General features: G+C 43.0%; 2 protein-coding genes across 6 annotated transcripts; both read right to left on the bottom strand.

The window, feature by feature from the left end:
- Positions 1–3,005: 3,005 nt before the first annotated feature.
- LOC136110453 (uncharacterized) lies at positions 3,006–12,032 on the bottom strand. 2 transcript variants are annotated; one of them, XM_071817248.1, is made up of 4 exons: positions 11,871–12,032; positions 5,617–5,698; positions 4,126–5,457; positions 3,006–3,595 (listed from the first exon to the last, which is right to left on the bottom strand). In XM_071817248.1, the coding sequence occupies exons 3-4, from the start codon at positions 5,455–5,457 to the stop codon at positions 3,515–3,517; spliced, it is 1,413 nt and encodes a 470-aa protein (XP_071673349.1). In that variant the 5' UTR covers positions 5,617–5,698; positions 11,871–12,032; the 3' UTR covers positions 3,006–3,514. The 2 variants fall into 2 exon arrangements, with proteins under 2 accessions (XP_071673349.1, XP_065709952.1); XM_065853880.2 differs by lacking the exon at positions 5,617–5,698.
- A 587-nt stretch (positions 12,033–12,619) lies between these two features.
- On the bottom strand, positions 12,620–19,807 carry LOC136110610 (uncharacterized). 4 transcript variants are annotated; one of them, XM_071817415.1, is made up of 3 exons: positions 19,354–19,807; positions 17,870–18,149; positions 12,620–14,668 (listed from the first exon to the last, which is right to left on the bottom strand). In XM_071817415.1, the coding sequence occupies exon 3, from the start codon at positions 14,614–14,616 to the stop codon at positions 13,291–13,293; it is 1,326 nt and encodes a 441-aa protein (XP_071673516.1). In that variant the 5' UTR covers positions 14,617–14,668; positions 17,870–18,149; positions 19,354–19,807; the 3' UTR covers positions 12,620–13,290. The 4 variants fall into 4 exon arrangements, with proteins under 4 accessions (XP_071673516.1, XP_065710250.1, XP_071673515.1 ...); XM_065854178.2 differs by lacking the exon at positions 19,354–19,807 and adding an exon at positions 15,252–15,433 and having other exon boundaries at positions 17,870–18,675; XM_071817414.1 differs by lacking the exon at positions 19,354–19,807 and having other exon boundaries at positions 17,870–18,602.
- Positions 19,808–20,301: the final 494 nt, after the last annotated feature.

Below are 20,301 nucleotides of genomic sequence, written 5' to 3'. Positions count from 1 at the left end.
CAGCTATTCACTTTTTTCCAAAAGTTGCAGTTAATATTGTCATGCACTTAAAGCAGTTGCTACATCTGGATTTGGGAAGCAGAGGCAAATAACAGTGAGAATGCCACATCTCGGGGCAGGGGGGTGACGACATCAAAAGTCTGAAGAAAAGCATAGGAGTAGAAAAACGTCTTTTGCTTTGGTTATCATAGAAGACCTGATGTACACGAGTTAACTATTGAGTAGCAAATACCTGGCCACACACTTATGTGGTATTTGACGTGTACTTAAAAGCTGTATCTATGACATCACATGCTTTAGAAACACTTTAGGTTGGGTTCCCCTCCTCCCTTACAATAAAACCTCCCCTTAATGTCTTTTTTTTTTTTTTTTTTTTTTTTTTTTAACAACTTGAAAACTGAGTTTTCGTGAAGATTGGCTCATGTCCTTGGGAAGTCAGAACTGGCTAGCATTACCATTGTTACTATGACTCTCTTTTCTTCCCACTATCCAAGGAGACCTAATTTCGTCCTTAGAACTAATGAAGGCTAAGGCTCCCAAATGTACGCACGATGATTTACTGAGTCTTAAGTACTCAGTTTCCTACCTTTATTCACACAAATATACTTTGAAAATGTGTGTGTAGTCAAGGATTCTATAAACTGGAATCCAAATTCACAGCTCTCGATTCAAACCACACTGACTGGGGCACAAGTGATGATCTCTTAGAGCATTTGTTGTCTCACTCAAAAGTACAGAAAACTTACATGAAACAGAAAGCTTTCAATAACTTGTCTTGAAACTCAGTTCTCGTCATTCTTAATGTGGCAGTAACTATCCAACATATGGCGTGTGCAGTAACTTAAAGAAGCCACATGATGATGGGCCACCTATAAAACACTGCATTAGCTTAGAAAGATTACTTCAGAGTTTAGACAGGAACATGCCAGAAATGTTATTGTAGCCAAATCAGTGAAATATGGAGTGAATATTTGGGCTACAAGATGAGTGGAAAAATGGGCTGGTCAGGCAAGCTCAAAGAGTGGTCATCAGTGATAAAAAATCTGACTGGTAAGCAGTTAATCAGAGTGCTCTTTGGGGGCTAAATTTGTTAGCTATTTTATTAGTGACCCTTACGATGCAGAGTCTACTCTCAGCAAGTTTCCAACAATACTCATGTGAAGGGGAAACCATGGGAAGCAGTCAATACACAAGAGAACAGGGAATGCCATTCTGAGGGTCCTCATCAAACCAGACAAGTGGGTTGACAGGAATCTCATTAAGCTCAACCAAATCAAATGCACCATCCTGCATCTGAGACACGAGCAGCTCACACAAAAGGCAGGCTGGAGCCAACTAGATGAAAAGCAGCTTTTGGCTTTACAGGAAAGGACCTGGGAATGCTATTGCACAGCACATTGAACAGCATCCAGCAATATGCCCTTGACAAAGGCCAAGTGCATACAGAGCTGTACCAACAAGTACATAGCTAGGAGTTCTAGGGAAGGGATTCTTCACCTCTGATCCACACTCAAGGCCACATCCAAGTTCAGTGTTGAGTTCTCCAGTACAAAACAGACTGACACACCTGTGAGAGGCCACAGAGATGGAAAGGGATGTGGAGCACAAGATGTCTGAGAAACTTGGAGAGCCAAGTTCAACCTTTCAGAGAGAACGGTGTGGGAAGGGAAGGCGGCAGTGGGCATGGGGTGTGGAGGCACTGCTACTGTCTCCTGCTGCCTACTAAGTTATAGAGAATACAAAGACCCAGCATCATGCAGCGGGACAAGGACAAACAGTCACAAATTGCAACAAGAGAAATTCCAACTAGCTCTTCTCCACTGTGATGGAACAGGTTGTCCGAACAGGTTGTCCAGAGAGATTGTATCTTCAGCTTACCTAGACAAAGTCCTGAGCAAACCATGCTACCTTACCCAGTTTTGAGCAGGGAGTTGGACTTCCCGATGCCCCTTCTGAACTACGCAAGACTAAAATTCTAAATGGACCTCTTGCCAAGCAAGACACTGTCAGTGCAGCAGGCACCTTTGATGTTAATGCAGCTGCCAGTTTGCTGATTGCCTTGTCCCAGAGTATGCAAGCAGAAAAGCATGATAAGAAGCATCCATACACACTATACTGCTCCTTTACCCTTTTAGATTCATAAATAAAGTTATAGCCTGTTACATAGCAGCTGATGATTATCATAAACACAATTAGCAAACAGTTATTTAGAGACTGTCTCTTGAAGACTTCCAAGTAAAAGATCCACCTGGACATTTGCTATAATAGTTAATGATACTAATCTACTAATGACGGAATTCCTCAAGAGCATAGGTACGTACCACCACAAAACATATGAAGGAATAAAAACATGATACTGGTGTAGAAATTTTTAAAAGTACACCTGCTCTCACACACCCCAAAAGTGTCAGACTGTCACTGCCCCCAATGTCCCTCCATAGGAAGGTCCTAATCCATTGCCAGATTAGCACAATGCACATAGCTTTGGGGGCTTAGCAAACTGAAATAATATGACTGAAATTGTTAAACTACAGTGAGTAAATGTTTTTTGTTTGCATTGCTTTCTATCTGACCCTTCAGCAGAAGTTAATAACTACTTAGCACGGGTTTTACACAGAGTGTGGAAAAGACGCAGTTTCTGTACTCTCACACATACATAAGGAAGCAACTTAATTCCACTTATCCATCACATAAAGGACTAAAATCTATCTGATGTCTGATTTTTGTGGGAAAAAAACGAACAAATAAACAAAAAATCCACTCACAACTATTCTACTATTATGAATAGTTGTTCATCCATTTTCCCACCTGTAAACAGCTGCTTTTTCACTTCACAATAGTCTCCTTTCTTGACCATCAATCTGTGTTCCCTGCCTCTGTTTTAAAGCTTTCCAACAGGACCCACCACCTACCACTTCAGTAATGCAGAGCAGCTGTGGGTTACAAATGAGGGCTCACCCTTCTTTAATTTGCATGTCTCAAAAACCCAGCTGAACAGTCATTTGGATCAGCAAAACTCCAACAGATAGGTTTATTGTTATAATAGATCCCCACTTCAACAAACACTATTTTCAATAATACAAGGTGTTCATTTTTCTACAATTGAAACTCATTGATTTTGATAAATTATTTTCACAATGCATTTGTTTAATTTTACTCAGCGTGGCACATACAAATTTGGTACCCAAACAGTAACATAGAAACTGCAAGGATCAAGCAATGTTACCGTGACTGTAGTTGTATTTTTTTGTACATAGCTTGAATACTGTGTACACCCTTTTTCCATTATTTGATTCAGTTGAGAAATACTGATTATTTTTAGTTGAAAACAAACTCATTGTACATTTTCCAGGAAAGATAATACCACCTGCATTTATCCTCGGTATCATTAAATGACTCACGGCTCTGCTACAAATTCCCATTTCCCTTCAGAAGAAACACTTCTAACACCTGACAGTTCCAGTGCTAACGCTGGTGTTTTCTTGTCCTGCTTCTGTGATTATGAGGTACAGCGTTAACACCACCGCAGCTCTTCATCTGGGAGACGCTGTCCCAAGGCACCACTAAACACAGCTGGTTTTTTATCCACCAAGTACTGCAGAGATACAAATGACCAAAAATCAATTTATTCCTTCTTCAGGTAGTTTAAACATGCATTGTACTAGCTAAAACATGTAGGAAGATGGGTAGAAGAGATAGCTGGAAATCAGAACATTAACTTTCTAATTTCTGCATGGTCACTACCTAGGCCTTAAATAATTCCCTTTCACACTTACAGGTGTGTAGAAGAACTACCATCTTCTCTCTATGCCTCAGCTCTCACACCTTATAAAGTTGCAGTAGAGACTTCACCTGAGGAACACAATTCTTAACCAGCACTTGATCACTGTGGAATTTTACAAGGTACCACGTCTCAGTTCACAAATCAAATGCATTCACCTTAGTACAGCACACAAAAGGGCTGCTCTCCTAAATCTCGGTAACACGTAAACTTAATGTGGAAGTGATGTCAATGTGATTTTTAAATTATATCCTCTGCCTCCCCAAGACACAGGTAGCTCTCCACTGCCCCTCCTTATAACCCAGGTTTTGCTTTGGAGCTTACAGTACGGTTTGGTACAGCACCTTGTTAACATTCGTGATTAACGATGAGTTATATCTCCACAGCGTTGTATCCCTGATGAGGGATTCTCTGGGGAGCTTTCCTTGAAGGGGCACCCGACAGTGATAAACGAGGGCAACATCCACGGGAACGTTCACACTGTTCCCGTAAGCGCGCAGGACAGAGTGGACTGAAGTCTGAATCACCTGCCGTGGATCGATTATCATCTTCCTGGGATTGAAAACCTCTTTCCTGTCAGGCTCTCTGTGAACATGCTGTAATATGTTAACACCTGGCACACTGTTCCAGGACGAAACGTTGAACACAGGAGTAGATACGGTTTGGGGGAAGATATGGTTCTCAAAGAGGAAAACGCCAGCCCCTGGGTTTTGCTCCTGAAGGCTGCTCATCATGGTTTTCCAGTCTGGGTGCTTAAGGGGAAGAATTATTTCATCAGCATCATTAAGAACCACAAACTTGCTCCTCTGCATGTTACGGTATATACAGTCATTTAGAGCCGTGATTTGTCCATAGTAGCCAATGTGTGTTCCATCTTGCATGAAGTGCCATTTAGAAGAAACCTGGAGGTGTGAGTTTATTGGCCAGGGAATTATCTCTATGGTGCCTTCTTCCATATAAAACCTCAAGACTTTCTCCATGAGATGGCTGCAGTTGTTCTTATAGATCACCACTTTCTGTACGCCAAGAATCTTGTACATCTCCACACTCTGTATGAACTGCAAGACGTTGTTGTAATGTCCAAACATGGCAGAGATGCACACAGTGAAGTCAACAGAAAAGGTCTCAGACTTGCGGTTTTTAATGTCGAACCTTGGCAGCTGGTCAATATTTCCATGTGGAGACTGATGAATTGAGACATGTGTTGGATTGCAGTTTTCGGGTTCCAAACAAACTATATCTGCTGCACCGTAAGGGAATCCAAATCTATCTGAGTGGACATCAATTTTTGCTTTTGCTACATATATCTTTCCATCAGGCTGACAGCAGAACCAGCAGTACAGTTGTTTTACATCTTCGTGGTGAACAATCCCAATCACACGAGTGACTTTGCTTTCTCTGTCATCAAAGTAGGGGGATATAATAAAAGTTCTGTTATCTTTTAATGCTGTTATTGTGTTATTGGTAATTTTCCCTCTACATCTGCTACCTTCCCGAATTATTTTTGGCAGGTAAGGTAGTCTCTGTAACCTAAGATAAGAAAGTGTGACCACTGAAGTTAGAGTAATAATGCACACAGCAGCAGCAAAGTAAGACTTTTTCCCACCGCACAGCATTCTGAATGTATCTAAATGTGTATGCAAATTTCTTTGTCCTTGCACTTCATGCTGCCGCATCTGCAGAAAATAAAATATGTAGTATGAGATAACATTGACTCATGATCATTGCTCAAGAATTTCACAAACAAGATGGGAGGCGAATATCTATCACTGTGCACTGACTTAATCAGAGACTCAACTATTGTGCTTTTATGAAAAATCAATCACAGAACACACCTTTAGTGGGATGGAGGAGACTGTATGTGACACTCCGAATGCCTCCCTATGCCACGTGTGGAGCCGTTTCTGTACACGCACTCTGCCACAGGATTGTGTGGGAGAACATGGCAGGAGGGTATATACAGGAGAGAACAAGGGGCCATTATTCATTGTCTGTAATTCACATTTTAGAACATCCAATTAAATAATTAGGCAGTAACTTTTCAAGCAAAACAAAAGTTTGTTGTTTGTTTTTCCTCTACATAGTATCTATTCAAATAATGAAAAAAAGGAAAAAAAAAACCACACAACCAAAACCACCTCAACTGAACTTCTCACAGACAAGTTGGGGCAGATATATAAATTATATGTATGCAGAATTAATCAAGTTCATAAAAGCATGGCAACTGGGGACAGGCACATGACGGTGCAGATACAATCTCTAACATATCAAGTCGCTAACTTGCAGTTCACCACAGATGAGACAATATATCTACAGAGGAAGGTCAATCCATACAGTTCAGCAGAAGATGGGGGAAGTTTGCAGGGGTGTAAAGCACTGTCCAAGGCAGGGCCTGCAGGGAGGGCCACCCTGTACGGTGCTGGCGGGAGCTCTGGGGCTCCTCACGCTGCTCAGCTCCTGGCCGGGCCTGGGGCTCAGGTCTCGACCTCCTGCTGCTGCAGGAACTCGGGCATCCCTGAGCACCCAGATGGCCAAAGTCTTGAGGAGCACTTCTGTGCTAGCAAGTGTTAGTGCCTAACAGGGAATTTATGGCACTCAGCAGCAACCTCTGCAAGCAGATCGCTGACTGAAGTTTCCTCTACAACTTCATCTCTAGGCATCCAGATATGACCCAGAAACAGCAAGGTGACAGCAAGTCTCTTCAAAGGCTTGCGTGTACCACCTAGATTCTTGGAAGAAGAGTGCCCCAGATTAATCAAATTAATGTTAGTTCAGAAAACGGGACTGGTAGAAGATAATATCCCTGACTGCCAGCAAGAAGCATGGGATAAAACACCAAGATGGAATAAACTGTTTCTGCTGCATAAGATGAAGAGAATGTTTCTAGTAGGCACGTCACGGCTGCACAAAGCCAGCTGCTGAGAAAAAATATCATATTCTTAAAAGACCCAGACTTCTAGTTTTATATTTTATAGCTAGAATAGGTAGCAACATCATAGGTGTACCAGATATTGGAAGAGTCTCATGTTACTTGTCCTTTCATTTACTTCTCAAGATTCTTAATGAAATCCCTTGCCTAAGTACTTACTAATCTAAATATGAGTATGCGCATGCTAAATATCTTAACAATATTTTTCCAAAGCCTATTAGTCTATTCTAAAATAATAATCAAACCTAATATTTCATGCTTTTTTTTGCATTTCACATATTGCGCAAAGCTATTTTGAGAGCTTCTATATCGATAATGGTTTGCGATGGAACAGAAAACTAGCATTTTCAAAGAAAAGTAAGCAAGGTACAAAACTAGAAAGAACCTAAATCCACAGTTTTGATCCAGATATTATACTCAGCAGCTCCGTAACTTTGGAAGGGACTAAATTCACCGGCAACTTTACTGCTTGGCTTGAAAAATTCCCATAGGCTCTGGTTTTCTGCCTAAACACAATAGTTTTCAACTAGTAAAATCTAGCATCCGAACACTGCAGTCTGGCTTCCAAATGTCAACTGAGTGTAGGAGAAAATTAATTGCTCACTCCTTCAGAATCACGTGCAATACTTTCACAATTGCTCTTTCCTGAAAAAGCAAAGTAAGGAGAACTGCGGTCACAACGCACCCCTCAGAACAGCCCATTTGCCAAGGCTGATTTATAGCAGCCTTTCCCAGCTGCCCAGTGATTGCCTGTCGGACCAGAACAGCCGTCGGGCCCAGGGCCCCTCCCTGGGCGCGGAGCAGGGCGGGGGCGGCTCCGCTGCCTCTGGGACGCGGAGGCCCCGGAGCCCCCCGTGGGAGCAGAGCGGTCGCCCGAGCTCAGAGCCCGCGCGGTCCGCGCTGGAGCCCCGTGGCTGACGACAACTGCAGTTTCACGAGTCTTCTTATTAAACATTCTAAGGACAGGCAAAAGTTCTCCCCTGAACATTCCTATCACCAGGTTGTTATGTATTTCAGCATTCTTACAACACGGAGTAGGACACATTTAGCTTTTTTTTTTCTCGGTCTTATCTATTTATGACTTAAAATACTGGTTAGTCTTACGGAATAAACAGCTTTTACTAAAGAAATACCAAAACATGTCAACATTAAATAACAAAATTAATTTATTACCTATCATTTCTTCTGCTTTTCTAGCTATAAATAACAAACAGTGCACATCTGAAAGGCAGAAATACCTTTTAAAGAAGATAGCTGAGTGAAGTTCTGCTCAGCCCTCCATTTAATCTACAAATTGTTTATTCTAACCAGATAAAAACTTAAATATTTGAAGATAAATTGCAATAATTGTTCAATACAGAACAACAATGAGGAAAAAAGGATGCCGGTACAATACCTAGGACACTTGCTGACACATCTCATTTTGGATTGTTGGTGTTCATTAATGTCAGGAGCAGCAGCCACACCTACCAGAAAAACAAGTTCTGCTTCTCTTGAGTAAAGGGTACAGCTGCCTGCCAATAACTTAATTTAAATCAAGAACCCAAGGTGCAGTTGCTGGAGCAAATCAAACCTGGGCGCCTGGGTGATTGTTTTTTTAAGGCTACTTAAGTTTCCTCTGGAAATTCATGCTGTGTGTTCATATATATGCAGTTCACACACATACTTGAAGAGAACTAGAAAAATTTACTATATATATATATATCTGTATTTTTTGTGCAATTTTTTTTTTTAGTAACATACTATAGGCATAATTAAAATATGTAAATACATATTCTGGCGAGGAATTGTGAGAGAGATCTGAAACTATGGCAGGTTCTAAAAGCAGAGCAAAAGAGCAATGTCCAGAACCCATGACACTGGAACACAGAATCTCAAAAAAAGAGAAATAGGTTATTATTTGAGGAGTGAAATTCATGGTTTTCCCAACACACGACTCATTAATTATGATCCCATGAAATTAACAGCACGGATACGTAGCGAGAAAATTCATATATTCAGATTAATTAGGATCATTACATTCAGATTTCCTCACTATAGAGACTACTTGACAATTTTTAACTTCAAAATATGTTTCCAGAATATTTTAAAGCTTTTATTCATAACAACAATAACAACATTCATTCTGCTTGTGTCTTTTAATGCCAATTACTATCCAAGCAGAACATGATACAAATTGCACGGCTTTGCTTTACACTAAATTTAGCCAATGGTATTAATGGCAACTTTGCACCTGTTTGGTCTTTTCAGCATTCCCCTTAATAGTAAAGAGCCTTTCTTCCACCCCATTGCATTTGTGGACTGCAGTCATACCACCTCCTCATCTCCATATTTGCTACCTTTCAACTGAACAAGACGGGCTGTTCTAATCCCATCTCATAAGAAACACTCTTCCTGACCAGCTGCTTCTGGGCACTTGGGCCAGCGTCAGTTCATCTCTAGCACAGGAGACCGGAAATCTCTGGTCCTTTTCTATTTGTACACAACACTGCTAAGCCCTCATCACTGCTGGAAGTTTTCTTCCTTAACATACACAGGATGTGAGGGAACTGGGTCTGTTCCTCCTGGAGAAGGGAAGCTGAGGGGAGACCTCGCTCTCTGCAGCTGCCTGAAAGGAGGTTGTAGCTGGGAGTGTGTTGGTCTCTTCTCTCAAGTGGCAAGTGACAGGACAAGAGGAAATGGCCTCAAGCTGTGCCAGGGGAGGTTCGGATTGGATATGAGGAAAAAATCCTTCACGGAAAGGGTTGTCAGGCACTGGAACAGGCTGCCCAGGGCAGTGGTGGACTCACTGTCCCTGGAGGGGTTTAAAAGGCATTTAGACGAGGTCCTTAGGGACACGGTTCAGTGCTAGAGTTAGGTTATGGTTGGACTTGATGATCCGCAGGGTTTCTTCCAACCAAAATGATTCTATGATTATATTTTTTGCAGATGCATCACATTGCACAGATACACCTGAGCTTGTCATCAGTTGAAGATGGACATATCTATCCAGTCTTTCAGGCAAGTTACACAATGTGTTTTCTTCTGCAGCAAGGTCATAATAAAGAGCTCTTGTCCCAGTTAGAATCATGGAATCATTGAACGGTTTGGGTTGGACAAGACCTTTAAAGATCACGTAGTTCCAACCCTCCTGCTGTGGGCAGCGACATCTTTCACTAAATCAGGTTGCTCAAATTAATCACATTTCTCCTTGTTTCTTTTGTCATAGTCCTTCTAAAACCTACTCTAAAACTTTCTATGTGACCAAGATTGCACTCACAAACTTGCATATACTGAAATAATCTTTATTTTCCCTTCCTCAACCAAGGAACCGCTCATGCTTTCTCTTGCCGCATGGTACCACTATGCTCATGACACTATTAAACACCCATTACAGGTTCTTCAATAGCATGTCCATCTTCTTAGAATTTTGGAATGGAAATTATTCAGTATCATCTTCCAACTGGAATATTGTTTTACGTTTGCTGTATAACTTTTCAGACCTTCTCCATCATCTTTCTTTAAGCCTACACAATCAGCATTGTTCTTACTAAAAGGTGGGAAAAAGTGTGAATTTAGGTCAAGAGACATTCCCATGCCATTACTAATCTCCCCCACATGTTCTCTGCATTGTGACCTTCCTTTATAATTTGTTTTCTTCGCATTGAGACAGCTGAAGACCTTTTATGCTGCTCCTTTCAGTATCTTCACAATGTCTACACTGAGTTTAATTTTTGGTAACTCTCACCTTATTACTTTATGTCCTGATCTAGGGTGAGGATGGGGGGCAACTGAAAAGAGGTGATTGCAAAGTTTCAGTCACTAATATGAGGGGCTAGATTCAGTGATAGAGCAACAATTAACAGCCTAATCCTTGGTTTATCCAGAGTCTAACTAAAAATCCCCCACTAAAAAATTGCCTTATTGAATTATTACTTTTAGAAAAAGTTCTTGTCTATCCTCTGCTTTATGATTTTCACCAAAGGTAACACCACAACCCACTGGTTCTTAAGCAAAAATAAACATTCCAAAGACTAATAATCATTTACCATCTTTATCTAGACTGTCTGTTGCTAATCTTTCGATAACTTATCTCTTTCAGAAAGATTCTTTGAAGTACCAGTGCCCTTCCTCTCTTATATAATCCGAAGTCAGAACCATACTGTTTGAAGGATTAAACTGAGGGCAGTATCATTCCACTCTTTGTAAGATGTCACTCTAAAAAAATTAAGATAACCATTTCTGTTCTAAATACAAAGAAGCCAGAGCAGGATACAGTGTTGCCATATACTCAATTTGTGCCATTAGAACGCAGAAACCATACATTTTCCTGTGTACTCACAAACTTCTTTTTTATAATCTGCTGTACATCCCTAAGTCAAGTTTCTCCTATAGTAAACAATTACACTTTGTGTCCTTTGAAAATAAATGGATCAGGCAAAATAAAAATTGTATGACCATATTTAAAATATTATTTTGACTTTTTGCCTTTCACACCACACTTGTTTTAACTAGAACAGAGTAAATTTTCTTCATAGTAGGTTGAAGCGTGCTATGTCCTGGATTTGTGACTAAACCAGTGTTTAGCGATGGTTTAGCGAGCACTGGACAGCGCTCACACAGCACCAGGGCGCCCGTTTCTGCTCCCCACTCCCCGTCCCCAGCGCCGTACGAGAAGTTTGCAGGGGACACAGCCGGGGCTGCTGAACCAAAGCGATCATCTCAAACCACGACGTCCTGCTCAGCAACGAAACTGGTGGAAGGAGAAAGAATGGGGAGACATGCAGCATTACGACACTGGTCTTCCCAGGTCACCACTAACACGTGATTAAGACCTGCTCTCCTGGGAATGGCAAAGAACCTGCCTGCTAATGGGAAAAGGTGAATAAATTCCTTGCTTTGGTTTGCTTGTGCATGCAGTTTTGCTTTACTGCTCAAATTGTCTTTATCTCAACCCACGAGTTTTCTCACTTCTACCCTTCCCCACGCACCGCAGGGAGGTGAGCGAGCAGCTGCGTGGGGCTCAGCCGCCTGCCCGGGTTAACCCACCACGCACACTGAAAACACTCTCTTGAGGAGTTCGCATTCTTCAAATCTAAAATTAAACTCCAGGCTTGGAGTGTATTTAGGTGGAGACTTAAAAATATTGGGCTGTACAATTAATTTATACATTTAACTTACCATTAAGCAGTTAGCACCAGTACCGAAAAGTAATGCTACGGCTGCCCACCGTCTTATTTGCTCTTTCTTGAGTGGAAATAAAACCCGGAGTTGCGGAGCCTCTTCTGTAGGTGCCGCCCGTCACAGGTCCTGCGCGGAGCCGCAGCCCGGCCCGCCCGCCAGCCCGACCCCCAGCCCGGCCCGCCCGCCAGCCCGACCCGCAGCCCGCCCCTCAGCCCGGCCCGCCCGCCGCCCCGCGGCTCCTTCCGCCGCTCGCGCGCCCCCAGCCCCTCCCGCGGCGCCGCGAGCAGCACGCGCGAGACCCCGCGCGCCGCCAGCCCGGGCAGGGCGGGAGCGCTCGCGCCGTCACCTGCCCGGAGAGGGGCGCGAGAGCGAGCGGCGCGGGACACGCGCGGGCCCCGCCCAGGCCGCGCACCCACGCGCCGCTCGCTCGGGGCCGCGGTCTCGGCGCCCCGGGCCGTTCCGGAGCCGCCCCACGCGGCCCCAGCAGCGTCCGAGCGGCGGGGAGCGAACGGGAGCCCGCGGAGAGCCGCGCTCCCCGGCCGCTCCGGGCCGCCTGCGGTGGCGTTCACGCCGGGGGACGGCGGGACAGGCGGCTCCGTGTGCGGGCGGGCGCGGGCTCGGCGGCGGCGCTGGACTGTCAGTTCGCCAAAGCAGCGTGTGTGAATGGAGAAAACCCTTGTATTTTCAAAATGCAAATTCAAAAAAAAGTAAAAGGAAATCTGATGATTACACAATGATAAAGCCCAGCCATTCACACTCGTGCTTTTACTTTTTAGAAACAGCAACTGCCAGTTCAATCATCCCTACAATAAAATGCAGTGTTGGCATTTATATGAGCTCTGTGGAGGGATTGTTTTCCAGTGAAGGACATAAATTACAGACCTTTGTTGCTGTGAATAATAGATGATCTTAAATACAGAATACATTTGTTACTGGAGAGAACAGAGCATTAAATGGCTACTGCAACACTTTTAAATGTCATTACTGCACTTAAAACTGTAGCATACCAAACACAGCGAACTGTCAGAACCAAGGGTGTGCAGTGTAACCCCAAGGATGCATCCCTCGGGAGGAGCACGCCGCACGGACGCGCTGCAACACCAATGGTGTTGGGCTCCTCTCAACCACGGTCAAACATCTCCAGGAAACAGCGGACTGACGCCTCACCCACCCTTCTTGGACGAAATCATCATTTCAGTTTCGGAAATCTCTTCCCTTGACACCTTTATTCAGTTCACAAATCAAATGCATTCACCTTAGTACAGCACACAAAAGGGCTGCTCTCCTAAATCTCGGTAACATGTAAACTTAATGTGGAAGTGATGTCAATGTGATTTTTAAATTATATCCTCTGCCTCCCCAAGACACAGGTAGCTCTCCACTGCCCCTCCTTATAACCCAGGTTTCGCTTTGGAGCTTACAGTATGGTTTGGTACAGCACCTTGTTAACATTCGTGATTAACGATGAGTTATATCTCCACAGCGTTGTATCCCTGATGAGGGATTCTCTGGGGAGCTTTCCTTGAAGGGGCACCCGACAGTGATAAACGAGGGCAACATCCACGGGAACGTTCACACTGTTCCCGTAAGCGCGCAGGACAGAGTGGACTGAAGTCTGAATCACCTGCCGTGGATCGATTATCATCTTCCTGGGATTGAAAACCTCTTTCCTGTCAGGCTCTCTGTGAACATGCTGTAATATGTTAACACCTGGCACACTGTTCCAGGACGAAACGTTGAACACAGGAGTAGATACGGTTTGGGGGAAGATATGGTTCTCAAAGAGGAAAACGCCAGCCCCTGGGTTTTGCTCCTGAAGGCTGCTCATCATGGTTTTCCAGTCTGGGTGCTTAAGGGGAAGAATTATTTCATCAGCATCATTAAGAACCACAAACTTGCTCCTCTGCATGTTACGGTATATACAGTCATTTAGAGCCGTGATTTGTCCATAGTAGCCAATGTCTTTTGCATCCATAGAAAAGTGCCATTTAGAAGAAACCTGGAGGTGTGAGTTTATTGGCCAGGGAATTATCTCTATGGTGCCTTCTTCCATATAAAACCTCAAGACTTTCTCCATGAGATGGCTGCAGTTGTTCTTATAGATCACCACTTTCTGTACGCCAAGAATCTTGTACATCTCCACACTCTGTATGAACTGCAAGACGTTGTTGTAATGTCCAAACATGGCAGAGATGCACACAGTGAAGTCAACAGAAAAGGTCTCAGACTTGCGGTTTTTAATGTCGAACCTTGGCAGCTGGTCAATATTTCCATGTGGAGACTGATGAATTGAGACATGTGTTGGATTGCAGTTTTCGGGTTCCAAACAAACTATATCTGCTGCACCGTAAGGGAATCCAAATCTATCTGAGTGGACATCAATTTTTGCTTTTGCTACATATATCTTTCCATCAGGCTGACAGCAGAACCAGCAGTACAGTTGTTTTACATCTTCGTGGTGAACAATCCCAATCACACGAGTGACTTTGCTTTCTCTGTCATCGAAGTAGGGGGATATAATAAAAGTTCTGTTATCTCCTAATGCTGTTATTGCATTCTGAGCAGGTTTTCCCCTACAAAGCCGACTGGCTGGAAGAGCAGTTGTTGCCTGGAAGAAGATTTTTCTAGTGATGTTATTCTGTAGCTGAGGATCTTTCCAGGAGTACATTAAGATACTCGCAGAAATCAGAATACACGTAACAAAAGCACAAATATGTTTTTTTCCACAGTGTATCATTGCCATATTTCAGTTTGAAACTTAGCAGACCTTTATACTCAGTCTTCCATTCATTTATCTAAAACAAAACAAACACACAAAAAAGCACATTTTCAGTGATTTATCAAAAAGAAGTAATGTTTTGTATTGAACTGTATTCTCTTAATAGTTATTGTTTTGATACTGCAAAGTTTAGTATGAAGACCTACAGATTTGGAAAAAGTGCAGATTCTCTTACATCTCCTCATTCTGAACTTTATTGTATTTTACTCTGCAGCTGGGCCCAGTGCAACAGTTCCAGCTGGTTCGGTTTACAGCACCGGTAACAGAGTAGAATTTGGATCACTCTGAGACCTGGCAGAAATTTTCTGTTAGTGAAAACCCACATTCTTTATCCTGTGGTATTGTGAGAAGCTTGTTATCCTTTCTCCTGTCTTCCTAACAAAGGTGCTGTGAACACAAATTCAAACTGCATTCTTTCGAACTGGGTGGGAGTAATCCTGTCACAGTCTCTCAGTGTCCTGATTCTCAAGTCACAAAGAAAACGTTTGCAGAGTTTAGTGTGTTTTCAGAGCCCAGTAGGATCCTGTGATGTTCCACATTATCTAGAAAGAGAGATTGAAAAGCACGACCTTTTCACTTGTTCAGGTGGCTGAGATTACCGTGAATGTAAATTGCTTTTGGCACAAAAGCTGCCGGGTCTCAGACCCCAGTTCCAAGTCGGCAGTTGATTCCAGCAGGACTTGTGTGAATACTGAGACCCTTCGCTTGGACCACATGCTCTACTCAACTTTTTAACCTTGCCATGGAAGCTTCAAGTTCTCCAAGAGGTTGCCAAATGGGACTACAAAGAGCAAAGTGAAGATTTTCAGTATATAATTGCAGCTTAATATTTACATGTGATAAAGCTATCAAGCAGATGGAAGGCAAACTAAACCAAAACCAAACGAAACCAAACTTTGCTTTATTCTGTGAGTGGCCATGAGGGTGTGATATAATGTGACAAATCACAACACATCAGAACAATTAACCGTTGTCTTCACCATTTGCAGGTGCTCTATCCTCTTTGTATACACTCAATCTCAGCTGAAAAACAACCACTTTCTAATTATGCACAAAATTGCCATTTTAGTTACAGCTCTGTTCTGACCTCAGAGTACTAGGTTTGAAGAATATGAAGAAAGCACTGATGCCTGGTGTAGTTTGCAAATCCCAGATGTTGCTCAACTGTCTTTTTCAATTTCTGGCCTCAAAAAATGCAATAAGTTATTTTGAACAATGTATAACGACCCATTTTCTAGTTAAAATCTGATGTGGCTCTCTGCAAATAGTTGTGTAAGCTGTACATCTTCCCCTTTCATGCACATTACACTGCACTGCAGAATATTTCTTTTAATACACTCCCATCCAATTAATACACACACAAAGTCACTGAGGAAGGTAGGGAAAATCAGAGAATCCTGATATAAACTGTTCTGGGGAGCAGGAATTACTGTGTAAGAGATGGAACAAATCGACTACAGAGTGAGATGAAACAAAGTACTAATAAAGTTCCTCACCATTAATGTCTGTCATATTTATTTACAGAAACACGGGGCCCAGGGCTTTTTCTTGATACAGATGCTAAGTGCAAAAACCATTACACTGTTTTCAACTGCGAGTCTTACACCAGGCAGCAATATCCTTTAAATTTTTCTGTTAATGTGGGCTTGAGAAATTTACATGAAAATTGCATTTTTAAGATTGAAGAAATATTAGAAAACTAAGTAGTCCCTTTCTGCCACGAAGACCTAATGTTAAAATCCACTCAAGGCAAGGAATCCCATTTGCCCCCTCTTCCTTTTGGAACACCGCTGTCTTCCAGTCAGTTTGGACCGAGAGCAGTTCCTGTTCGTGCCTCTGCACACGAGGCTCCATCTTGGTTTCACGCGCAGGCGGCACAGAGCAGGAAGCTGGCCCGAGCGTCCCCCCGCGCGTCCCGTCAGCTGGGGAAACAACCGTCCTGTCTCTTCAACTACACGCGAGAAACCTCCTGATATCACTTGTACGCGTCTGTCACCCACACTGGGCAATGCAAATTCATCCTAGTAGCTTACTTTTAGACTAACAGCAGTGAGCACTTCTAGCATGCCAAAAGTATTATTAACCAGTTGATCTGGGAAAAAAGTAAATTAGCATTCTTATTAGAAACCAGAGTCCTCCTATGGCATGAACAGTAACTGCACAACTTTACAGACAGGGACAATACAGAAACAAATCCCTTTTGCATAAAGAAGTCTATAAAAACTAGAGAGACACATAGAGATCTGTATAGTCTGTTTAAACAACCGACTGTTTTCTCCTCAAATAGCTGTTTGATTTCTGGAAAGCTCCAGTGGTTGCTAACCTTCTTACCACTTCTGTCTTCCATCTTGACTTGCTCAAAAGGAGACCAGTTGACGAGCAGATTTTCAAAGAAGGGGATGGCATCAGTTCCTAAATAAGGAACATGATTTTGGGTGCACACTTGTGCTCCCTCTTTTAGAATCCACAGGCTGCAACCATTAGTTTATGTCCACTGAACTAGATGACTGAAGATGCTAAGTTTCTCTTTTTCCAGCTGGGATGAGATAATTAAAAAAATGCAGCATCTCAACTGCTGTCAAAGCAATAATTTGTGATCAGAGATAGCCACTGTCACTCTGAAAAAAGGATCATACATGTGGAGTTAAGAGATGCTTATAGCACAGCTTTGTACTGTCCTTAGCTCAAATGAACATATGCTGGCAAAGCATTGCTTCCTGTAAGATGACATTCCAATGTTGTGCAAATTATCGCTGCTTCGCCGTGTCTCTTATTACTATGGTCCCTGTTACTGAAGAAAATGGGGTTTTGTGCTCTGAAATGGAAGAGTAGCCCTCCTCTTTGAAAGAGGGGTTTAAAATACTTTTAACAACTCCGGACTTCCTCTGCCTGTGTAGGTTGATACCACTTGCAGTACGGAAAGAAACAGAAGACGGTGTTTTACTGCAAGGTGTGTTATATCAACAAAGTTTGAGAAACTCATTCACACACAAAAAATAAGAGCCTTGTTTTCAAAAACTGTTTTAGTGAAGATTTATAAAACACTGTCACTCATTTTGCCTGGATAGTTAGACAACGCCTCAGCATTTTTCAGTTGTTACGTAAAGAGAAAATAATGGAGTCCATGTTTGTTAAGTATAGTCTTGGTATTTCACGACAACGCACAAAATCATGCCCTCCTGAACGTAAGAGGAATCAAACGAGTGTATTTACTCACAGTTTCAAGCCTCTTTGTCTAGCACTTCATGCTTTCCAGTGCTCCAGTTCTGCCTTGTGTTCCCACTGAAACAGACCTTGCGACCTTGGTGGTTCCCCAACATCTGCTTCCTCTCCAATTGTGCTGGTGCTTCGGCGCGTCCGTGGGAAATCCCATGACTGGGTGAGCTTCCTGACGGCAAAGCGCTTTGCTTTCAGTTCAGTCATTCTCGGACAAACAGCCTTGGCCTAACTGAACGATACGTTCTTCATCTCAGCCTCTCAACGGTCCTATTTGTTAACTGGGAGAATGATACACGATCATTTTCTTCTTTGTATGGTGTCTGTGTATATGTTCTCGGAGATTTATCTAGATCAAGATTTAAATACTTCCTATTATATCAACCGTAACCTAATGTGTTTCAATAGTCTAATCTTAAATAGCCCATTGTGTTTTACAGAGGAGCTTTTGGGTAAGCTTGGTCCTCTGTTAAAATGATCTCTTTCACTTTATAATGACACAAAATCAACATAGCAATTGTGTACGTGGTGGTGAGACCAGAAAATGAAATTTAGTATTTAATCCCATCAGCCTTTGATGTACCACCGCGGGTGTCTGAAGTGGTAGGCGGACACAACTTGAGTCAACACTTGATTGGCTGGTGGGGCTGTTCTAACAGCCAACGCAAGCACCGACTCGGATGGGAGGAGTAGACGGTGTGGGGAGACATCCAAAAGAATAGAACAATTGAATTTGGGGGGGCAAACAGGATTTGCCTGCTTTATTAGCTATTTAGAGAGAAAAACTTGCCCTCTCTTAAGAGGAGCGTTGTGCTTGCAAATTTTATTTTAAATAACCTTTATTTCTATGGAAAGACATACATCTTCAGCTGTCTTAGAGGGGAAAAAGGGAAATTGCAAAGGTGGCTTAATTACAGCTGAACTATTTTGAAATTGTTAACTACTCAGCAATGGTAATTCTTAACTAAGGAACGATCTAGCACAGAGGGCAAGAAGGCCTAACTGCCAAACAGATTAAGCTGTCTGGGAGCAGGAACAGTCAGAAACAGAATGACCCCATGTAAGGGAGAAAACTCTCCCTTGCTGAGAAGATAAATGCTGCAGCAACTGTTGTTATGGGTAATTAAGCGCGTACCAGTGCCTAGGAGCTGCCTTCGGCCAGCAGAGCAGGCACAGGGGATGGATCGGGTGCTGGGCTGAGGAGCCCCAGCCGACGCTCACAGATCGGTGCTGTGCGCCTGTCCACGGGCAGCTGCCTCGTGCCACGTCTTCGCAGACCCTGCATAGAGCTGCTTATGGTGGTGGGACTCTGTCCAGTGTACAGTTCTTTAAATCTCTCCATAATTAAACACAATCCCCAACAATTTTTACTGTTATTTATACTTGCTTGTTTCTCCACCATCATGTGTCAGCAGAGTCATGGGAAAATAAACAAATAAATAGATAAAAATAAATCAACAGAAGGAATATTGAGTTCTCACCTACCTCAGAAGGTCTTCAGCACTGCCTCGGAGGAAAACAACCAGAATGAACTGACAACCCCGCTGCTGCCTGAAGTGGGGCTGCTTGTGCTGTGTGCTGGCGCCCTTTCGGCAACACGTCTCCATGCAACCGTAACGTTAACAAATCTTTGTACACCTTTTTTTTTTAAATTAAAACAAGGTAACAACTAAGCTAGGCTCAGGAATCCATCATCCTAAGCAAAACAGTTTATTACACAACTAATATCGATTTTTACCACACACTGGCTTAGTTCAGTTTGATATTAGAAATTCTGATCCTCTTTAACAGCACTGGTTAGCTGAACCACCAGGTCAACACTTTCAAACATGTATGTTGCTACACCTCCTTGAACTCTAAAAAACACGGTTATTATTTATCAAGTCTTTACTGGAGTTATTTCCAAAAGGAGTCTGAATTTATGCTCGCCTTGCACTGCAACAGAGGTCAGCTGGGGGCAGGGACGGGAGGAAATAACAAGGACGAGAGCTTTTCCGACTTGCTCATTTGCACACCTTGTATTACGTGAACTGTAACACACAAACACAACGGCCAGCTGACTGTTCTGAGAAGGCAATTTTAAAGTTCTAACCTGGATCATACCTTTTATCACAAAAGCTTTTCAAAGGTTGAAGAAGGTTGGCAGTAACTCATTTATCTGGTCTGACTGCAGCTGTAGGCGCAGGCGGCTGTGCCAGCGCCGTGCCACGGCCCACCCGGCTCAGCGCTCCCGAGGAGCCGGCGCGGCACCGCAGGACGGCCCACGCAGCGGGGCTGCGGCCGCTGCTCCCAGCCCCGAGGTGTTTGGCTCTGGATACATAGACTACAACAGCACAGTTTTAAGTTCTTAGGCTGTGTAAGCCTACACACGTGATTTGCTAGAACCACATTGCTAATTCCTGGAAAAAGGGATGGACCTAAAGTGTTTAGTTA

Source organism: Patagioenas fasciata, chromosome 20 (genome assembly GCF_037038585.1).
Source record: "Patagioenas fasciata isolate bPatFas1 chromosome 20, bPatFas1.hap1, whole genome shotgun sequence".
NCBI classification, from domain to species: Eukaryota; Metazoa; Chordata; class Aves; order Columbiformes; family Columbidae; genus Patagioenas; species Patagioenas fasciata.
The sequence above is the reverse complement of the archived record's forward strand: the minus strand, read 5'-3'. Positions and strand labels throughout refer to the sequence as shown.